The 19,072-nt window shown below is 46.7% G+C and overlaps 2 protein-coding genes, 1 long non-coding RNA gene and 1 pseudogene across 3 annotated transcripts; 2 read left to right on the top strand and 2 right to left on the bottom strand.

Annotated features, from left to right (window-relative positions):
- Positions 1 to 230: 230 nt before the first annotated feature.
- Positions 231 to 1,292, top strand: LOC120700760 (putative cyclin-dependent kinase F-2). The gene has a single exon (XM_039984991.1). The coding sequence runs from the start codon at positions 231 to 233 to the stop codon at positions 1,290 to 1,292; it is 1,062 nt and encodes a 353-aa protein (XP_039840925.1).
- A 369-nt stretch (positions 1,293 to 1,661) lies between these two features.
- On the top strand, positions 1,662 to 3,724 carry LOC120698610. Its single transcript, XR_005684929.1, has 2 exons — positions 1,662 to 1,868; positions 3,415 to 3,724. It is a non-coding gene; the product is annotated as an uncharacterized LOC120698610 (long non-coding RNA).
- Positions 3,725 to 4,110: 386 nt separating this feature from the next.
- On the bottom strand, positions 4,111 to 7,040 carry LOC120698609 (dnaJ protein homolog 1-like). Its single transcript, XM_039982300.1, has 3 exons — positions 6,506 to 7,040; positions 6,059 to 6,429; positions 4,111 to 4,790 (listed from the first exon to the last, which is right to left on the bottom strand). The coding sequence occupies exons 1-3, from the start codon at positions 6,686 to 6,688 to the stop codon at positions 4,340 to 4,342; spliced, it is 1,005 nt and encodes a 334-aa protein (XP_039838234.1). The 5' UTR covers positions 6,689 to 7,040; the 3' UTR covers positions 4,111 to 4,339.
- A 3,570-nt stretch (positions 7,041 to 10,610) lies between these two features.
- On the bottom strand, positions 10,611 to 15,889 carry LOC120700759 (annotated as a pseudogene).
- Between the last annotated feature and the right edge of the window lie 3,183 nt (positions 15,890 to 19,072).

The raw sequence follows: 19,072 nt of genomic DNA, 5'->3' as shown, positions 1-19,072 counted from the left end.
CAATTGGCTGGATTGCTGCGTCCACCCAACGCTACCTGAGATCGATTTGAGATAAGATCGGAGTCCGACGGCGTTGGCGGTGATTGATCGAAGTCCGATCAGCGTTGGACGTGAGTTCGTATCCGATTCCAAACAGATCGAAGAGACCCTCCAATATAAGTAGTCGTGAGGGCACGCAGGCCCATCCAATTCGCACATTCTCGTCTTGCCTAGGATCGATAGGTTTTTCCATGGCGGCGGCGGTGGCGCCCGCAGCACGCAAACGCCCGGCGCCAGACGAAGCCGGCAGCCCCGCGGACGCCGGCAAGAAGAAGCGGGCTCGCTACCAGTTCGAGAACATCGACGACTACGAGATGCTCGAGGAGATCGGGGAGGGCATCTTCGGCGTGGTGGCCAAGGCGCGGGACCGCCGCACGGGCGCGATGGTCGCCGTGAAGTGGATCCGCGGCGGCGAGTTCGGCGAGAATGGCACGCCGAACCTCCCCGCGGTCGTGCGCGAGGCCGGCTGCCTCGCCGCGTGCCGCGGGCACCCCGGCATCGTGCAGATCAAGAACGTCGCCAAGAGCGAGGAGACCGGCGACCTGTACATCGTCATGGAGCTCGCCGGCCCCAGCCTCCGCAGCCGGCTCGAGCGGCGGCGGCAGCCCTTCTCCGAGGACGAGACGCGCGACGCCATGAGGCAGCTCCTGCGGGCGGCGGAGAAGCTGCACGCCACCGGGACGATCCACCGCGACATCAACCCCGACAACATCCTCGTCGGCGCCGACGGAGCGCTCAAGATCTGCGGCTTCGGATGCGCGATGCCGGCGAGGGGCGTGGCAGGGAAGACGCTCCTGGAAAGACTGGTCGAAGGCGCGACGGTGCAGCGCCAGGAGAAGCTAGACGGCACAACGATGCAGTACCGCTCGCCGGAGCAGCTGATATGGAGCCGGTGGTACGGGCCAGAGGGGGACATCTACGCGCTGGGGTGCGTGATGGCCGAGCTCCTCACCGGCGGCGAGCCCCTGTTCACGGCGACCACGGAGGACGACATGATCGAGCAGACGCTGGACCTGCGCGACGACATTGTGACCATGGGAGTGGAAGCGTTCGACGACGTGATGGATCACCTGTCCTTGGCCGGTCGTGAGGTCCTTGCCGGGCTGCTGAGCTACGACTCCTGGGAGAGGCCCACCGCGGCAGACGCACTCAAGCATCGGTGGTTCACTGAGGAGACGAAGCCCCCTGCTGCCGTGGAACCGGAGTTCCCCGGCTTCGTGGTGCCGCTGTTTACAGAAACAGGAGACAAGTAGCTTGCTGTGGTGTCAGCTCTGCAATATTCTAGGTTGCTCGCTCTGTGATCTCGGTGGAGTTTTGGCAGGAAGAAAAAGATTGTTGTTGTTACTTACTCCGGTATCATCTGTTAACAGTTAACAGATTTAATTAATGTAGACAATTATGTCCGTGTGTTGTTACGGACCCGATGGTTACTTTAAGTTTTAACTTTATTCTAAGTCAAATTTATCTTACTTTGCCGGAATTTATAAAAATTACAAATTTCCAGAAGCATTACACACAGTCTTTTCACGCATCATAAGCCATGAATCACTTGTTTTTTCACACGCCCGCAACCCCGCGGGATTCTCCCACGCGGAGTCCACAAGGTGCCTTTGGAAGCCCGTTGCTTGGGGTTTTCCGGCCCGGGTTAGCCCAATTCCCCCGGGGAATAGTTCCCGGCCTGTGGACATCGGAGAGCCCTCCCCGTCTCTCACGACTCGCGGAGTCGAGCGGGAGAGCACCGCCGCCGGCTGCCGATCTCCTCCGGCGACCTCGTGACGGCAGCGCCTCCTTCACCGGAGTCTCTACGGCAACCACATCCTTCGCATCAGGTAGCTCCTCCTCCCCTTCCCCTCACCACGCATCTCCCTGTGCCCCCGCTAGGGTTTCTTTCACCCGCTAGGGCGAGTCGGTACTGCTTGCAATAGCACGAAGCACCACGCGCCGCCCGGCCCCCGTGTACTCGGAGATGACGCCGGAGAGGGCGACCCGGCCGTACGTGTTCATGTTGGCCAGTGCCGCCTCCATCATCTCGTCGTCGACATTCTCGAAGTGGATGTCGATGCCGTCGGAGAAGTACCTGCCAAGATGTCCCGTCGGGCTGAGCTCATCGTTCAGGTTCAGGTGGAGAGCGAGCATGATGAGCAGCAGTGGCACTGACCTCTTGAGAGCTGATTTCAGGTCGGTCTCCTCTTTGTAGTTGAACGCATCGTCGAATCCCAGCTTGTCTTTGAGCAGGTCGACGTGGGAAATTGATTCAGAGTTTCATCAGTACCCTAGAGCATGGTATTGATTTAGTACCCTGGAGCATGGTATTGATTCAGATCATGATTTTTATAGGGCCACTTCTCTCTTTAGCAAACTTTACTAGCTTTTTGCAGGCTGTGTAGTTAAAAACTTTATCAAGTAATTAATTAAAATATATACAAACAAGTGATCAATCAAGGTTTATATATATAAATATAGATATTATAGGTCCTCGCAAAAAAATATAGATATTATAGGAGAAGGCTCAGGTTGGTGGAGACCAGGTCTCTCCTGGTTTCAGATTGTGTAATATATTGATATTATAGGAGAAGGCAGCAATGCATCATCTTGGGAAATAAATACAATCCAAAATAAGCTCCATGGAATGTGTTTCTGCTAGGCTAGTTAATCCCTGTCGATTGTGAAGTTCAATTACAGTCTAAATATCTATAAAAACCATGGTTCAACTCTCTCCCTTTTTATTTTGCACACATTGCTGCATCGGTTAGTTTTGAACATGTTCATGACTGGCGACGGTGATGTTCAGAGAAAAAAAATCTAGGCACCGTTGAACTTGCTGGTATTGCTTTAAGTCTTCTCTTTCATAGGATCCTGAGTTATTGATCTTGGATAGTCAATGGCAAATTCAGTTATGTTTGTGCTATTTTTTATGTTGTCTCTGTGTTAGCAAGGTAAGAGTATGACAAGCAGTCATGCCTTTTGCTCTAAGAGATTAAGGATTTTAAGTTTGTTAAGTTGCTTTTGGAACATGGGAGCGAGAGGTACTATTCTATATTGGCCCATACAGTATATAAGGAGTAAGGCAGCTTTAATTTTGATGAGCTTGAGATCCATGCATGTTACTTGGTTGTTGACTTGTTGAGCAGATAAACTGACCACATGAGTTGTAGCATGTTGATTGGCTTAGGAAGGAAAAGACGACCATGTTGAGGTTTAGCTTTTCTGCTGTCCCTGTTCTTTGGAGCAGATTGTACCTGTTCTTGTCTTCATTGTTTAGAAAAGTAACATTGAAATGCATGCTGGTGGTTTGAAGCATTGTGTCATTACTTCTTTCAGCGGTGCTTTGGTTATTATTTAACTAATGTTAACTTTCTTTGTGTTACTTTGTAGAGCACTTGCTGCAAAACAGTGCATAGAAGGTAGAAGTTATTTCGTGACAGGAGTGGCACAAATGCAGATTGGCGAAAGTATATTATGGTGTTGCTGGTGACTTTGGGATCACAGATATTGGTGCTAGAGTTCTTCCTAGTGTTTTTTTTTTGTTCCAAATTGAAAATGGGCAAATAAATTTCTGGTCTCATTTTATTTTGTATTATCTATCTGGATATTTGCATGGACATGACCATATGTAAGCCATTCATTTCAGTTGGCAGTATATCTTGCTATTGTGAAGGCCACATGATCATATTGTTGCTCTGTTTATCCCCTGATTTTTTTAATTTTCTGAATCTTTCTTATGTTCCTACACATGAAATTGTTTAGAAAATGGTGAGCTGCAAGAAAATGGTTTTTGTTCTGGAATTCTATAGCAAAAAATGTGCTAATTAAGTGCAAATATATATTATATTATATAGCAAATGGTGTTTGAATGATGTAAAACAATGGGGGAGATAGCACGTCCGAACGGGAGGTGGGGAGCTGCACCCAGGAAGCACACTGCCAAACAGTGACGGGGAGGTGGGGAGCGGCACCCAGGGAACCACAGGGAATTAAAAATCCATAAAAATCCCCCTCGGGGGTTAAATTCCCTGGGTTAATAGCCCTTTACTTCCAAACTAAGCCTAATGGAGCAACGCGAAAGAAACAAAAACCCAAAACAAAGATCATCGTCTCTAGCTCTTGCAAGTTGAAACCATGTAGTATTAGGACAAACAACAACAAAACCTCTAACATATGTACAAGGACATCGATCTTTACGTGCTCTAGAGTCCTTTCCGAGTATAGTAGTATCAACACAAGTGTAACAAAATTTTACAACGACAAGAAGTCGCCACGTACAGAACAGTACACACCATCGTCAGGTGCCCGGCAAGCTTCAGGCGCAGCCTCTCAGGATCTCGGCGAGCCCCTTCCGCTGCTCATCGGTGAGGTTCTCAGGGAACACGACCTCGAACTTGACCATCAGGTCCCCGCGCGCGCCCTTCTCCCCGCCGGCGACGGGCATCCCGCCGCCCTTGACGACCTTGACGTAGCCGGGGCAGATGACCTCGTCCCGGAACGCGCACCGGAACCTGTCGCCGCCGAGCAGCCGGAACGAGAGCTGCCACCCGGTGAGCGCGCTCACCAGCGGCACCCGCGCCCGGAGCACCAGGTCGTCGCCGAGCCGCTTGAACCGCCTGTGCTTGCTCTCCGACACGACGAACACGGCGTCGCCCGTCAGGCACCCCGGCCGCTCGTCGCCGGCGCCCTCCACCGTCACCGTCGCGCCTTTCCTCATCCCGGGCTGCACCCGGATGGTCTGCGTCACCTCCTTCTTGGTGATCAGCCTGCCAGAGGTGTACGAGGTTGGTTGGTCAGTCGCGCGTGAAACCTGAGCGTGGTAAGCGGTCAGTCAAATCAGTGGCACCAAGACAAGCAGCTAGTAAGTAATACAGGAAGTGCAGAGTCAATGTCTGTAGCCTGGGCCTATCTCCCTGCTCGATCGATCGGCCAGCATCCTCACATGCAGGCAGGCAGTATGCATTACACACCACCTAATGCCCAAAAGGACCACTTCTGAATTCTGATGGACAGGCGGTAGCCTCCAAAAGGAAGGCATTCTAACAAACATGAGCTTTCGGAAATAGACTACTCAAGGTAAAGGTTTAGAACACTGATTCCCCACCCCTTTTCCAGCTTCAGAATCGTGTTCATCTTTGTGAGATAGGAGTGTTGTGTATTTCCATGTCCATGTGTTGGACTCGGCATAGCCTTGCAATTTATATTGTTGAAGCAGAGACAAGCCGGACGGCAGAGGACGCATGGCCAAGGATTTCATGTCTGAATAGATGCAGAGCAAGCTGAATGTTCTGATGATAAATGTGGCATGTGACTGGCTGGGGAAACTAATAACCCCATAACCTGAAGGTTGTACCGAATGTGTACTGCTTCAGTGTTTCTCTTAATGTGGAGAAGATTCTGTTCCATAAAGGACACCACGTAACTCAGCTTAAAGTGGATCTGATGCCAAAGTATCAGCTCTCTGCTTGCACAAACTGGAGCTCTCAAACATGGATTTTATCGAGAAGTTAAATTGTACAGAGATTCTTAATCCTTGTTGAGATGAAAGTAGGTGCGTGCTTTATTTTTAACCTATTACTTGAGCTTTATTCTTACACAAACTTAGACGACATAAATTGGCAAGTAGCAGTAAAACTGGCAAAATGATATGTAACTCGAACATTTTGCTAGCACTAGAATACAGACAGGCTGAACACAAAAGAGTCGTGTTCTGGTTTCTGAATGTAGAGCTCTGCATGTTTGTAGAGTTGTGGAGGAAAATAGTTTGGGATGATTTTATCTAATAGTAGTATATCTTCATGAAAACGATGTGCCAATTCAATTTCGGTGTAGAACACCGCCACAATGCCCTGAATCCGTGAATCGTATCTTGGGATACGGCAGATATACGTGCAGTGAAATGGCGACGAATTCTGTCAGCAACAAACTAAAAAGACTGCACTGCACTGCACACACACACGGCCGTCTCTATCGACGACGTACGTACGGCTGGCTCTACGTGCACGTCATGTGTCGTAGGCGAGCGACAGCTTACCCCTTCTTGGTGACGACGTCGCGGGTGTACCTGACCTCCTTGACGCACCCGGCGCAGAGCTCCTCGAGGGTGCACTCCACCCTGCGCTCCAGCGGCGGCACCTTGCGCACGACGTAGCTGGAGAACTCGGTGAACGCGCGCCGGCCGCCGCCGACGCTGCCGCAGGCGCTGTACACTGACTTCCTCGTCCTGGCCGGCTCCGCCTCCCGCGCCGGCGTGCGGGGCGCGACGGCGCCGGGGCCGGGCTTCTCGCTCCGCGCCGCAGCCGCTCTCGCCACCGACGTGGCGACGACGACGTTCTCGCCGCCGCGGTCCTTCCCGGCGGGCGGCCTTGTTACCGCCCTGCTGCTCTCCTGCTGGTCCAGCAGCGCCTGCGAGATGCTCGGATCAGCTAGCACGCACCGTGCATGAATCAACACACATCGAACCCCCGCGGTGATCACACACCTCGTAGGCCTGGGTGATGGCCTTGAAGCGCGCCTCGGCCTCGGGCCTGGAGGCCGGCGGGTGCTTGTCGGGGTGCCACTGGCGGGCCAGGGCCCTGTAGGCCGCCCGGACCCCCTGCGGGGAGGCGTCCCTGGCGACGTGCAGGATCTCGTAGTAGAGCTCCGGCGGCGGCTTGTTCCCCATTATGGGCGGCCGGTACGGTGGAGCTAGCAGTCCGGGTCCGGGTCCTCGCGAGAGGCGCGCGGAGGAACGGACAGCTGAGAGCGCGAGAGGATTCAGGAGGTGCGGCAACCTGTCAGGTCGCCGCTATAAACGGGCCGGGGAAAGAGGATTCAGGAGAGATCGTGGCGGCTTTGTGTGGATGGGTGGTGGGGTGCTTGGACTGCAGGACGAGGAGAAGAGGAGGAGAGATCGAGCGCGACGGGGCCGCGCCCGCCCGCGGTTGGTGCGTGCGAGGGTACAACTGCAAGTGGCTCCCTGGGCCACGGGGGACGAGGAGCGACACGGGGGATCTGCGCCGTCCCTTGTCGGGAGGTGCGTGCGGGAAGGACGCGCGCCATTGCCATTCGCCGTGCACCAGGTGGAGGTTTTGGCGCGGGGGAGCAGGGCCTAGAAATGTTCTTGGCGAGGATTGGTTGGGCGACACTAGTGTGGCTCGAGGGCAGCGGCGGCAGGGATCGATCGGTCGGAGAGGGGCCGGGGCCCTGCAGTACCATCACCATGTGTGGAGCCTGCCATGCGTGCAGGGAATGGAGCACAGTGGGGCGCCTGGCAGCCATTCTCAACGATGGCGCCACGGCCGCCAGCTCGATCGTCTTCATGCGTGCAGGCAGCAGGGACGCCATGGTCTCGCGACCATGATTTCGGTCGCCGGCCTGCCGCGTGCACAAGTACTAATCGCGCGCCTGCGCTCGTACACAGGTACAGAAGCAGCAGCAGCAGCCCTCCGACTTCCCCTCGTGATCGATCGATGACGCGCCGATCGTAGGTTTCCTCAGATCCAGATCGTCCAATCCAAACACGCACGAACGCTCTCCGTCAGTAACTTGAATTGTGTGTCATCAGTAACTTGCGTGGCTCTGCTGCTTGCTGTCAAGTACTACGTAGTATACCTTCAGAGCCGCGACTGTAACTTTCTGCCAAGATCCGGACACGCATGTGTGCCTGTCCCAAGTGGTGGGTACCTTACCAAGGGGAGCGAAAAATGAGCCTCCTGAAATGATCATCACTTGTCTGCATCTGAATCTCTGACGCCCCATCTGCTGAGTGTACAGGACCATTGTGTATGGGTGTTTCTCCTTAAATGTGTATGACCTCCCTCGGCCTAACTCTAAGCCCAGAGCCACCAGAATTCAAGCAAAGGCAGGGCAGAGCAAAAATCACTTGGGAAAACGGGATGTCGGAGTCAGAGAGAGCAAAGGGAGATTGTGACTGTTCTACAAGGGCCAAGAGAGTAGAACTGCTTGTAGGTAGGAAGTCACTTCAGCCCCACAGGAATGTGAGAATCCAAATGAACCAAAGGAAATATCTTGGAGAAACCAAAGTTTAGGATCCTTGATCCAGGTCCGTGAGGCGTTTTCAGCTTACACGTCGTGCACTTATCTCTCCTGGAGCCATCGCGGACACACAACAAGTGGGGAAAATTAGTTGAGATCACAGAAAGGAAGGATGCTATTGCTACCCCACGGAGAGCAGCCGATACATTATTTGTGCGGCTACCCATCCAGGCAGTGTCCCTGGCTGGGAGAAAAAATAGTTGAGTTCGTCTTATGCACAGTGTAAAGCTTGCAGAAAATCAGAACCTGCATATCCATTCGATCTCTGCATTTTCCAATCATTGTGCTTCGTTTCTTTGCTTTCTCCATGCAAAAGGGCGGTGAGGATATGGTTCTTAATTTTGAAAAGTGCCAACGTTTATCAACTGTGTTTCCAGGTCAGTGTGGTCTAGGTTAAAATACTGTCAATTGATTATGATTTCCAGGTCAGTGTGGTCTAGGTTAGATGGGAGGAGAGTGATGACTGTCCAGCGAGCACGTAGCCATGGGTCACTTTCTAGGTAAGAATTAGTTAGTGGAGAAACTAGCGCAGGTAGCCATGGGTCATTTTCTGTATGCTCACTGATTTGGTCCTCCTCGTCCTCGATGTCTTTGATATTTTGCCATTTCTGTTAGCATCAGTGAATTTGACCTGATGTAACATGAAAGATACAACCTCTGAAAATGAATGGGTCGGACGTCGGAGCCACCATCTTTGATTCTGAATCACCAGGTCAAGGCTTGTGGTTTTGTTGTTATTCATTGGAGTGTCGGCAGAAGGTGAAAAACCTGGGAAATAAACTGTGTCCAAATAAAAAAAATTCAAACAAAAAAATTCTTAGACATCATGAGCAACCGGCAGAAGTTCCAGGCATGCAGTGGTGACAAACAGTAGTTTTTTTTTTTGAGAAACAACAGTACGTAATTAAGGAAATCATTTTTCGGTCAGCTGTTTTTTAGCATCTACAGTATGGCCACTCGGTGTTTCAGCCAAATTTGACACCCGCTTTCTCAGCTGTCAGATGGGCTGATCCAATGGCCCATAGGCAATCCTTAACCCTGCGCCTTCTCTTTCAATTCAGACCTCCATTTGCACAAATGTTAGGAGTTGCTTGGGCTACTGGCAGTCCAACCATCACACAAGGCCCGATAACTATTAAAAATTGTTTCAGAACAAAACAAAATTTGTTCTAGAAAAAAATTTGATTATGGGGCAGTTTGTTCGGCCAGTTTAGACTAAAAAACATAAAATCTGGAGTGGAGTGACAAGTCTGCTGGGGTCACCCCAGCAGTGGGGTGACAAGTCCCCTCCATTTGCTGCTCATCGATCTTAAAATATCGAGTGGGGTGACAAGTCTGCTGGGGTCAACCCCCCCCCCCCCCACCGGAGCACGCTGGCCTTTCTTGGTTGTTGTGATTGCCGTATAAGCGCCTACTTGTAGTACCGAAGCCGTGTATGCGTGAGTCTGGATTGGCCCGTGTTGTACACTCATTTATCTTCTCTTGTACCTTATGCAAATTGAATTCTAGAGTTCTACTACACAATACTCCTGCGGCACATTCTCAAGATGTACCAATGTAGTCAATGATATGCTGTCACCACCACTCCATCTATCCTTCCTTATCTTTGAAATTAATTTAGCAACCTCACCTCTCAACTCCCTCTGTGTCTATCTTTCTTTTTTTTATGGAACTCTCAGTTTTGGTGTCCTGCCTTAACCAGGGGCGGAGACAGGGGGGCGACAGGGGCCTGGCCACCCCCCCCATGGTCCCCAAATTTACACTAGAAATTTAAATTTTGATTAAATTTTTATATAAATTTGTATGGTTGGCCCCCTAACAATGGAAAAATCGACTTCCTGGCTCCGCCCCTGGCCTTAACATCCACCGCAGTTCAAACCGACCTGACGAGCTTGGCCCAGTCCAGAAGAAAACGGGCTAATGGGCCCATCCACCGCACGGGCCTAGCCATCATGTCTCATCCTTAGCCCATCAACACCACGTGGGGCCTCATCGTCCCCGGTGCCGGCGATCACCAGGGAGCTGAATTTGATCTCACATTTTGATTCACAAAAGGAACGAACTGCTTCTCGATAAAATTTTGCATACGTATATATTAGTTCATGCTAAACCAATGCCTAAATGTAACCTGTGAACTATGCCTCGATCTACTATCTGTTTGCCATATTCTCATACTCCTAGCTACCTGGTGCTTGTTTTGTGGTCTCCTTTCTGCTGCCTTTGTTACCCAACAAGTTGAATTTGTTGTTTTGTTTCCTGTGTTGTGTACTTGTATGCTATATCATTTACAACCTGCAGCAACTAGAAGGGATTTCTAGGATACAGGGCGTGGATCACCTCCAAATTTTGCAGGTGTTAGGGAAACAGAACACCCAATCTTACACAAACAAGCCTGAAGCAGTGAAACAAATAATTACACACTGGTAGCAAGGCAGCATATTATGATGTTGTGTGTGTGTGTGTGTGTGTGTGTGTGTGTGTGTGTGTGTGTGTGTGTGTGTGTGTGTGTGTGTGTGTGTGTGTGTGTGTGTGTGTGTGTGTGTGTGTGTGTTCACTGTTATTTGCTTTGGGTTGCCTCCCATTTCCTCAAAAAGGACCAGAGTGTTCCCTTGAGGTTTCAGAAAATGCCGGGGTATGTGAAACCTTAGGAATGTTGTGCCAATGGCATGCTGCTTGTGAGATTATAAGCAAGAGAAGAATACGGTTCTGAAATGGACAAACTCTACGAGTAGGAAGTAACTCTACTTACAACGATTGAGAAGGGTTGCCACTAGGAGCCTTGAAGGAGACCCAATACCGCTCAATGCTCTCTACATTGATCCATACTTCGCCCTTCCCCATACCAGCAAGGTTCAGTGCTACTGCATCATTGCCTGCTGGTGTCGCAAATTTTGTCTGGGTCACATAACCAACTGTTTCAGGAATTATTACTTGCGTAAGAGCTGACGTTTAGCATAAGGTTATGAGCAAGTCATTTTGCACTTTATGTACCTTGTACCAAGTAAGCGGATGGTATGTCGTATCGTTGATGGTTTCCCATTCAATACTATTTAATCCTACTCTTGTATAGATGCGGTTCCTCTCCCCCAATAAGCCAACCTGCGTTTAAGGAAAAGGCTCGTAATGAAGCATCTGATTTAATTTATTACCTCTTTGTTTTAGTTCTAATTGACCAGGACTTACTTGGTAACCCCATAGCCTATTGTTGAGCACTTGTTGTGGCTGCTTTCCGTTTTGTACGGCCACTTTTCGGATTCCAAAGACTCTCCTTTCCATGTGAGCGCCAGAGTCCTTAAAATCAGTAGAAGAAAGCTCAATTTAATGAATTTCTGGTCAGTCAAAGTCACTTACTAGTCAACCTTATGGTCTCAACATTATATGCAAAGTTGCAAACCAGAGAATCTAGTAATCTCAGTAAGAACCGAGTACAAGCATGTGCCAATGTAAACTGGTACCATATGCTTTGTGTTTGAAATCCCTAAGTACAATATATTGATTATGCCCCTAGTTAGTTCATTTCATAATTCATTGCTGATTTATAATACTTTGTTTCTGTATCTCTCAGTATATATGATAGGTTGCATGAGCTATACCGGTGATCCAACCATAACATTTAGCATTGATATGGACTATGCTTTGTGTTTGAAAGCCCTAAGTACATTATGCCCCTAGTTAGTTTATTTCATAATTCATTGCTGATTTATAATTCTTTGTTTCTGTATCTCTCACTATATATGATAGGTTGCATGAGCTATACCGGTGATCCAACCATAACATTTAGCAATGATATGGTGTTTTGTCCTTCCATTAGAGAAATGCGTGCCTTCAGAATTATATTGCCACCTTCATCATGACTTCCATGCACAGACCCTAACCATAGTATGTAAGAGTGTTAACTATTAAGCATAATTCAGTATTAGATAATGGTGAATTGTGACTAGAAACATAAAGGGTGTCATTTGTAAAATTTAAAGGGGAATATAGCATAATAATTAGAAACTAAAATATGATCAGCATGAATGTGTAATCATGGTTAGTTCATAATGTTGGATGTTTATTGCTTACATTTCATAAAAATAAAAAAGTAGTATACTAAAAGAAGCTTGGAAAACCCACAATTCTCAGAGGATACTGACCTACATATTGGTTGTTGACAAAAGCATGCACCATATGTGCTCGTGACTCCACATTGAGAAGCACAAGCTGGTCATCACCAATTGCTCTATAATCATGGCTGCATTTGAGCGAATTTCCCATATCATACATTTAACATATTCATTGAAGAGAGGTAATTGAAGTGATGATCTTACCTGACTATGTACCAAAGATAGTCTGTCTCATCTTTAGTGGCTGAGAGTTGGTCTAAGAGCTGGCTTGTAGTGTACATAGCTTTTTTCACTTCTAAAGGAATTGGTTCTTTGAATGCCCTCCAAGTATTAATGTCACTTAGAGATTGTACTACTTCATCTGTTCTCGAACCATGCTGGGTCTTTACCTGTGATAAAATAATTAAAGACATGAGAATAATTGATGGCACTTACCTATTATGATAAAGATATAAAGAGATGATGCTTGGAGCAGAATGTTGGCTACTCACCTTGGCTGTTTCATAAACTACGCTCCTGCAATCTGAGATAATGCTGATTGATTTAGGAGCCAATTGAAAAGATAAATGGCGAAATGTTACTTTTGGCATTTGACTCTTATCAAAATTGACCAAGAAAGCCACACACTTCAATTCTGATTCAAACACATGTGCCTGGAGTAGATCATAGATTATGAGTTTATCTTTTGTAATTCTTTGAAACAAATGATCTATCTTTTTCATGGGGGTAGTAATACCTCTTGTTCTTGACCTAACAAAAAACTGGAGTACTTTCCGAATAGCAATGGTTCTGATGACTGCTTGACTGCTGCATGCAGTTCTCTGAGGTGACCCCATGTAGGTTGCCATATTAAACCTGTATAAATGGTCTAGTTAAATTAATTGACTCCTATAATTAGTATAATTGTGCTATATCTAGCACTATCTGCAAATATTTATTGTACCATATTCATCAAGAGGAGCTCCATCATAGTAGCTTGTTGTTACGTATGAGGAAGCAAACCTCCCAAAGTTTGTTCCTCCATGGTACTGTATCATGATCAGCAGAATAATTACAAAATTATTATGCATAAAATGTTTTTTTTGGACATACCATGTAATAGTTCACAAAGCTTCCTTTCTTCCGTGCTAGGAAAAGTGCAACCGTGAAGGCAATATCTTCTGGAGATCGCAATTGTGTATCACTGCCATATGTGAGGAAGCTGGATGCAGGAACAATCCACGATTAGACCCTTTTTGAACCATCAGGATTGATCTAATGCTAAGGGGAAACAATGTCATTTTAACAAACCGAGATGTCCAATTTTCTGTCCACAGTGCAGGCTTGTTAGGTGAGTTTGGTCCTACAAATGTTTCTCCGCAAGTGAGCCCGTTGCAGGAATTTATCTAGCCATGAATTAGACGTCAGACTTTGGATTTTTCATGTAGCCATGTGGAAATCAGGTGAAAGAGTATGGAGAATGGACACTCACAACTGGATCTGGAGCATTGTCTTGCTTACACATCATCCATGGAACACCTGTCTGGAGGTTTACAGCCATTGAAGCTGCCCAATGGATGTAACGTGGTCCACTTGAGCCGAATGCAGGCTGAAGCATCTGGTATTCATTCTCAATCTGCATGCCAAGTGATGTCATTAGATGACCGGCGTGTCAAAACATGAATTTCGCTACAACTATAAATTCAAGTTGTCCTGACCTGAGAAATGATGATAGGTCCTCCTTGTGGGTAATAAAGTCCTTCATGTTTCATCATGTTTACTATCCGTGTGACAAATCTTTGCATATGTTGCTGCAGTGATAAGTACAATGATGAAATCATTGATACGAACCTACTTCAGCAGTTTTCTTAAGAATCATAGCAAATCACCAGCCACACATTTCAGGTAATGAGTTCACTAATCCCATCTCGGGAACATATCAGGTGAAAACTAACCTCCCCGTGCAAACTATGGAAACTTCAATCATAGTCATTTGACAACATCCAAGGGGTATGAGGGATTGGATAATTTTACAATCTGGACCCACCCTTGGATTGGGTAATCACACTTTTGCAAATCTCCCCTCCCACCTCTTTGCGCCCCTCCTCTTGGATGTTGATCTGATGACCCAGATTGAAGTTTCAATAGTTTGCACGGAGAGGTTGGTTTGCACCTGATATGTTCCCTCTCATCTCAACAGGCTAGGCTTACCTTAAAGGGTTCATTGTCGCTTCGGAAGGTAATGTTGGGACATCATGTAGCCAAAATGGGAAGCCTCTGCATGAACAAAATATATTTATTCAGCATTTGTTGGTAAACTAATCTACATTCCCTAAGGCATCAGCTATTATGCATTTTATTTTTCAAAAGTTTAGTTTGGTGATATTATACTTTTGAGAACATTGTTTTAGAAATTCAAACAGCCAATCCGCACGCACGAAATGTTTTCCATTTATTCATACCCGTATTTCCATTCCGCCTCTATGAACGGGCCAATCCTGAGACTTACGTAGAGACCTTGGGCTTGAATTTCTTTGATGAATTTCACAAGATCATACCTTCCCAAAAAGTTGTACTGATGAAATGATATCATATTAGTTTTCAGCCACTCATTTATGGAAATATTTTGAATGTTTCTGACAGGTACCCGTACCCATATCGAAATGGAAAGGGCATCGGCATTTACCTGACCCTTGACAGGCTCATGGACATTCCAAAATACATACGTTTGTACCACATCGAGGCCACCTTCCTTGGCTTTAGCGATGAGTGTTGGCCACATCTGTCAATTTTTTGCACAGAGACATGGGATGGACTGAATGATGGAATGCATAGGAAATTAAGTTTCTACATGCACCCAGAAAATGCTGTTAATTTTGTTGATGAATTATGATGACTATTGAGGGTTTTGACCTTTCCATTATGCATGCTGCGTTCTTTTTGTGTGCATGAACTCGAAATCAAACAATTATGTGTGCATATGCCTAATAAGGCCAACCTCTAACTCAGTTCTGGTACAAAACTGTGTCTTTGAAGTCATTTGCTCGCCACTCTGAACGATCTAGGCAGCCAATGTATCAAGTGCAATTTACAACTTATTTGCCCACTCCAACCACAGGCAAATTACAAACATATATCGTTCAGACATTACACAGTCTCGGCAATTTTTATACAAATGTCGGCTTGCAACTTTTATAAAACCATGTGAATGCTAGAAACAACTAGTAGCCGAACTTGCATTGGTGAGCTCCAATCACACATACAAAATTGGATTCTGGAAGATAAATTTATCTGAAACTAGGTAGAGTGACAACATGGCTGAATCTGCACATCTGAACACATCTGCTCATAACAGATCATTGTGCAGGTCACACCCACACAGCTAGTAGAACTAACTCCTATGAGAACACCATTTCCTCATGAATCAACTGTCACATTTTCCAGCGAGCTAAAAAAATCAGAAAAGTTTATTACAGTTTTGGCCGAGATCATTTAATCCTTCCTCTTCTAGACAGGAGTACAGGATACCAGTAAGACTTACTAGTTACTACTAAACAGCAGCGCCGAATTAAGCAATATACTGTAGCTAGGTTAAATCAAAATACCTCGGGTGTGCTTCTGGTGTAGTGCATCTCGCCGGAGAAGAGCATCCTCCTCCTTCCATCCAAGATCAAGGCCCTGCCGTCGTACGAGACCTCTCTTCGCACTCCTCGCTGGATCCCTGCTGCCGCCGGCGACGTGCGCAGCGCCGCCAGGACAATGAGCGCCGCCGCCGCGACGAGGGCCATGCTCCTCGACATCTCGGAGCACTTGGCTGTACACTCGCGCGCAGTTCCAGCGCGCTTTCAACGTTGGTGTATATATACCCTGCCATATTGGTAGTGGGGTTGCAATGCGATCTGGCAGCATGTGCATGCATGCTTGGGTCTTTGGACTTCTGCAGATCAGACAGATGACCTGTAAATTTAGGCATGTTCTTCCGTAATTGACCAGAGGAAGGGCATTGACCAGAGTACTTTGGTAAGCGGTGGCCGTTTGGATTGAAGCCAATCTAGCTGCCGGCAAAATTGCCAAAACAATTAGAAATGCACTTAAATAATTTCAAGCCGGATCACTTATTACCTATATATTTGGGGGATATATCATATGCAAACCAATCTCTTCGTGCAAACTATGAAAACTTCATACCTTTTCATATATTTGTGCTTCAAACCAAACATATCCTCTGTACTTACATACACACGGCGCGCCCTGAGCGGATGATGGAGGAATGACGGCCAAGCATTTAGATTATTCCTGCATGGGGCTAGTTTGTTTGTGCTTCAAACCAGTGGCGGAGCTTGATCTCTAATTTCAGAAGAATAAGAGAGGCCACCCTTTTGCTACAGTAACGAACAGTGTCAAAATCACTATTCATCTAGTGTAGAATTTGCAAAGCCGGGGAGGCATGGCCCCTTTTGGCCCTTACAACGCTCCGCCAGTGCTTCAATCAAACCAAACGACGTTTCGCTCTCAAGTCAAATCTACTCACCAAACATACTGAACAGTAGCTTGGAGAGTTGGTTGGAGCCTTGCACTGAATTGGACGGCGAATGCGGCTCTCAGTAAAATAGTCTGTTCCTAATAAGCTCTGACTTTCTGCCAGTTGACCGACGAGTGAGATTCTCTTGTACTCCTTCCGCTTCAAATTATATTTTATTTGATTTTTTTAGCATAATAAATTTTATCACTCGTCTTATTTTATATAAAATATCAATTTGTTTGTTGTGGCTTTTCTATTAGTAAAATTTATTTAAAAATAATTTAAATTTGACTATATTTACATAATTTTTTAAATAAGATGTATGATCAAATTTGAGGTTAAAAATCAAGTTATAATTTAGAATGGAGGAATATTTATAAATCAACAAACCACGTGGGTTTCAGATCGGCGCGCTAGGGCAGCTAGCGGCGGACTCGTACGTCGATCTCTAGTCCGGAACTACGAGTATACAGCTATCGACGCCATGTGCCCGTTTCAGCGTGCACGATCGATGAGCTTATCAGTTATTACAGGCTGCATCGGCAACTCGATCAGGGCGCCTTTGGCAGTGGGCAGAGGCGTTACGGCAAACGGGATCGCCGCCGACGCCTAAGGTGATAATGGGTCATAGACCTGGTGACTTCTTCGTAGCCCAACACAATATTTAAATTTTTTAACTCAAAATTATATAAGATCAGAGCCCAGCTGTCACAACCCCCGCTTACACAGGAGTCACATGCGGTACAATTCCAGTCCCAGGAGGCCGGTACACACATTTCGGCAGAATAAATCATTGTCGTTCGTATGGCAGCGGTTTATGAATTTCAATCCAAATAAAAGAAGAATAGAAAGAAAGATAGCTAGTGCTAAAGCGAAAACAACATTGATGAAGCAGTCAGCATCGCAACTCAACATTGATGACGCGACGACTACGGGTAGACTTCTCCGGCGTTGAACCGTCTCTGTAAACGCAGACAAGGGTGAGTACAAAAGTACTCAGCAAGTCCAACCCCGCCCTACGGAGGGGGATAAAAATTTCATGCATAATGGAGTACAAGGAAGTGGCTGGGGTTTTTTTTGTGAAATGCAGATTTTTACTCATGCATGGTTGATTTTGTAAAGGCATTTTAGCAAAAGAGTAATATAGTCACATTTATGAGTAAATGTAAAAAGAAGTGAGTTCAACTTTTAATGCTACCGGACACCCCGTCCGCAGTAGCCCACGGCACTCTTGCCGGATATTTCCAAAATCATACCCAAATCCCATTTTATCAAAAAGGTTTTAAAAGCTCTAAAACCGGCTGTCTAGTTCAAGCGCTTTTGACCGTGAGCACGGCTATTCGAATAGTTTTACTCTCTGCAGAGATTGTACACTTTACCCATACGACATGTTTTGCTTTGATGCCAGCGCGTAGCTAGCGCGTATATACACAATTCCTTAGATGTGTCGGCAAGCTAACATGACAAAGCCGTTACATCAACCGGACTCAAAATATGCTACACGACAGACTGTAGGAGTTTCTCGGCTCCGTACATCTGACCGGGTTAGCTACCCCGACCCGACGAACTCCTCGAGCAATTGGGCGGTAGCATCCTCTCGGGCCGACTGACTTAATAACCTAAGGCCAGTGCCCATTTAGCTGTAAGGTTGCACTGTAATACTTGACTAGAATCCTGCCAATTACCAGTCCTTAATCGAGACAAGGCGGACAACTACAAGACCGAACCACACAGGCTCGAATCAAACCTCCAGTAGTCCCACACATGGACCCTATTCCGCCCCATCTCTAGGTAATCACCATCATCATCACCATGTTCATTATACTTTATAAAATCAACTCACACCTTTTAAAACAACCATCCCATTTTTCTCATTTGTAAATAATTGCATTTGATAAATAAGAGTGAGTAATATTGCATAAATAAATCCTAAGCATTCTAGTATTATTTATCAAGGTATTCCTCTAAACAGAGATAATCATGTTTAGAGATGAATCTTAGGTTGTCAAGGAATAATCAGGATATAAACAATAGCAAGGTATGACCTTTCAATTGGGTATTTAACTACATCAAGTAGTAAAAAATTTCAAGGTTTCATATACAAAATTAAATGCACTTTTAAATATGCTTCTACGGGTTGTGTTTAAAAACTGGGATAAATATGATCAAAAAGGAAAAGGTTGGACTTGCCTTTGCTCAACGAGCGGGTAGTACAACTCGCGGTACACGTTTCGTTCTCCGGCTCGCGGTACTAGTTCTCGTGCTCGCGGTACGTACTTCGGGCTTCTGCTTGCGGTACAAATCTCCTATCTCGCGGCACCGGACTCCAGGCTTCTTCTCGTCGTTGCTCGCAAACTCTCAGCGACTATTACGCGGCACAAATCAAACAAACAAAGCACCCATA

The sequence above is a fragment of the Panicum virgatum genome, chromosome 3K (assembly GCF_016808335.1).
Source record: "Panicum virgatum strain AP13 chromosome 3K, P.virgatum_v5, whole genome shotgun sequence".
Lineage (NCBI taxonomy): Eukaryota > Viridiplantae > Streptophyta > Magnoliopsida > Poales > Poaceae > Panicum > Panicum virgatum.
The sequence above is the reverse complement of the archived record's forward strand: the minus strand, read 5'-3'. Positions and strand labels throughout refer to the sequence as shown.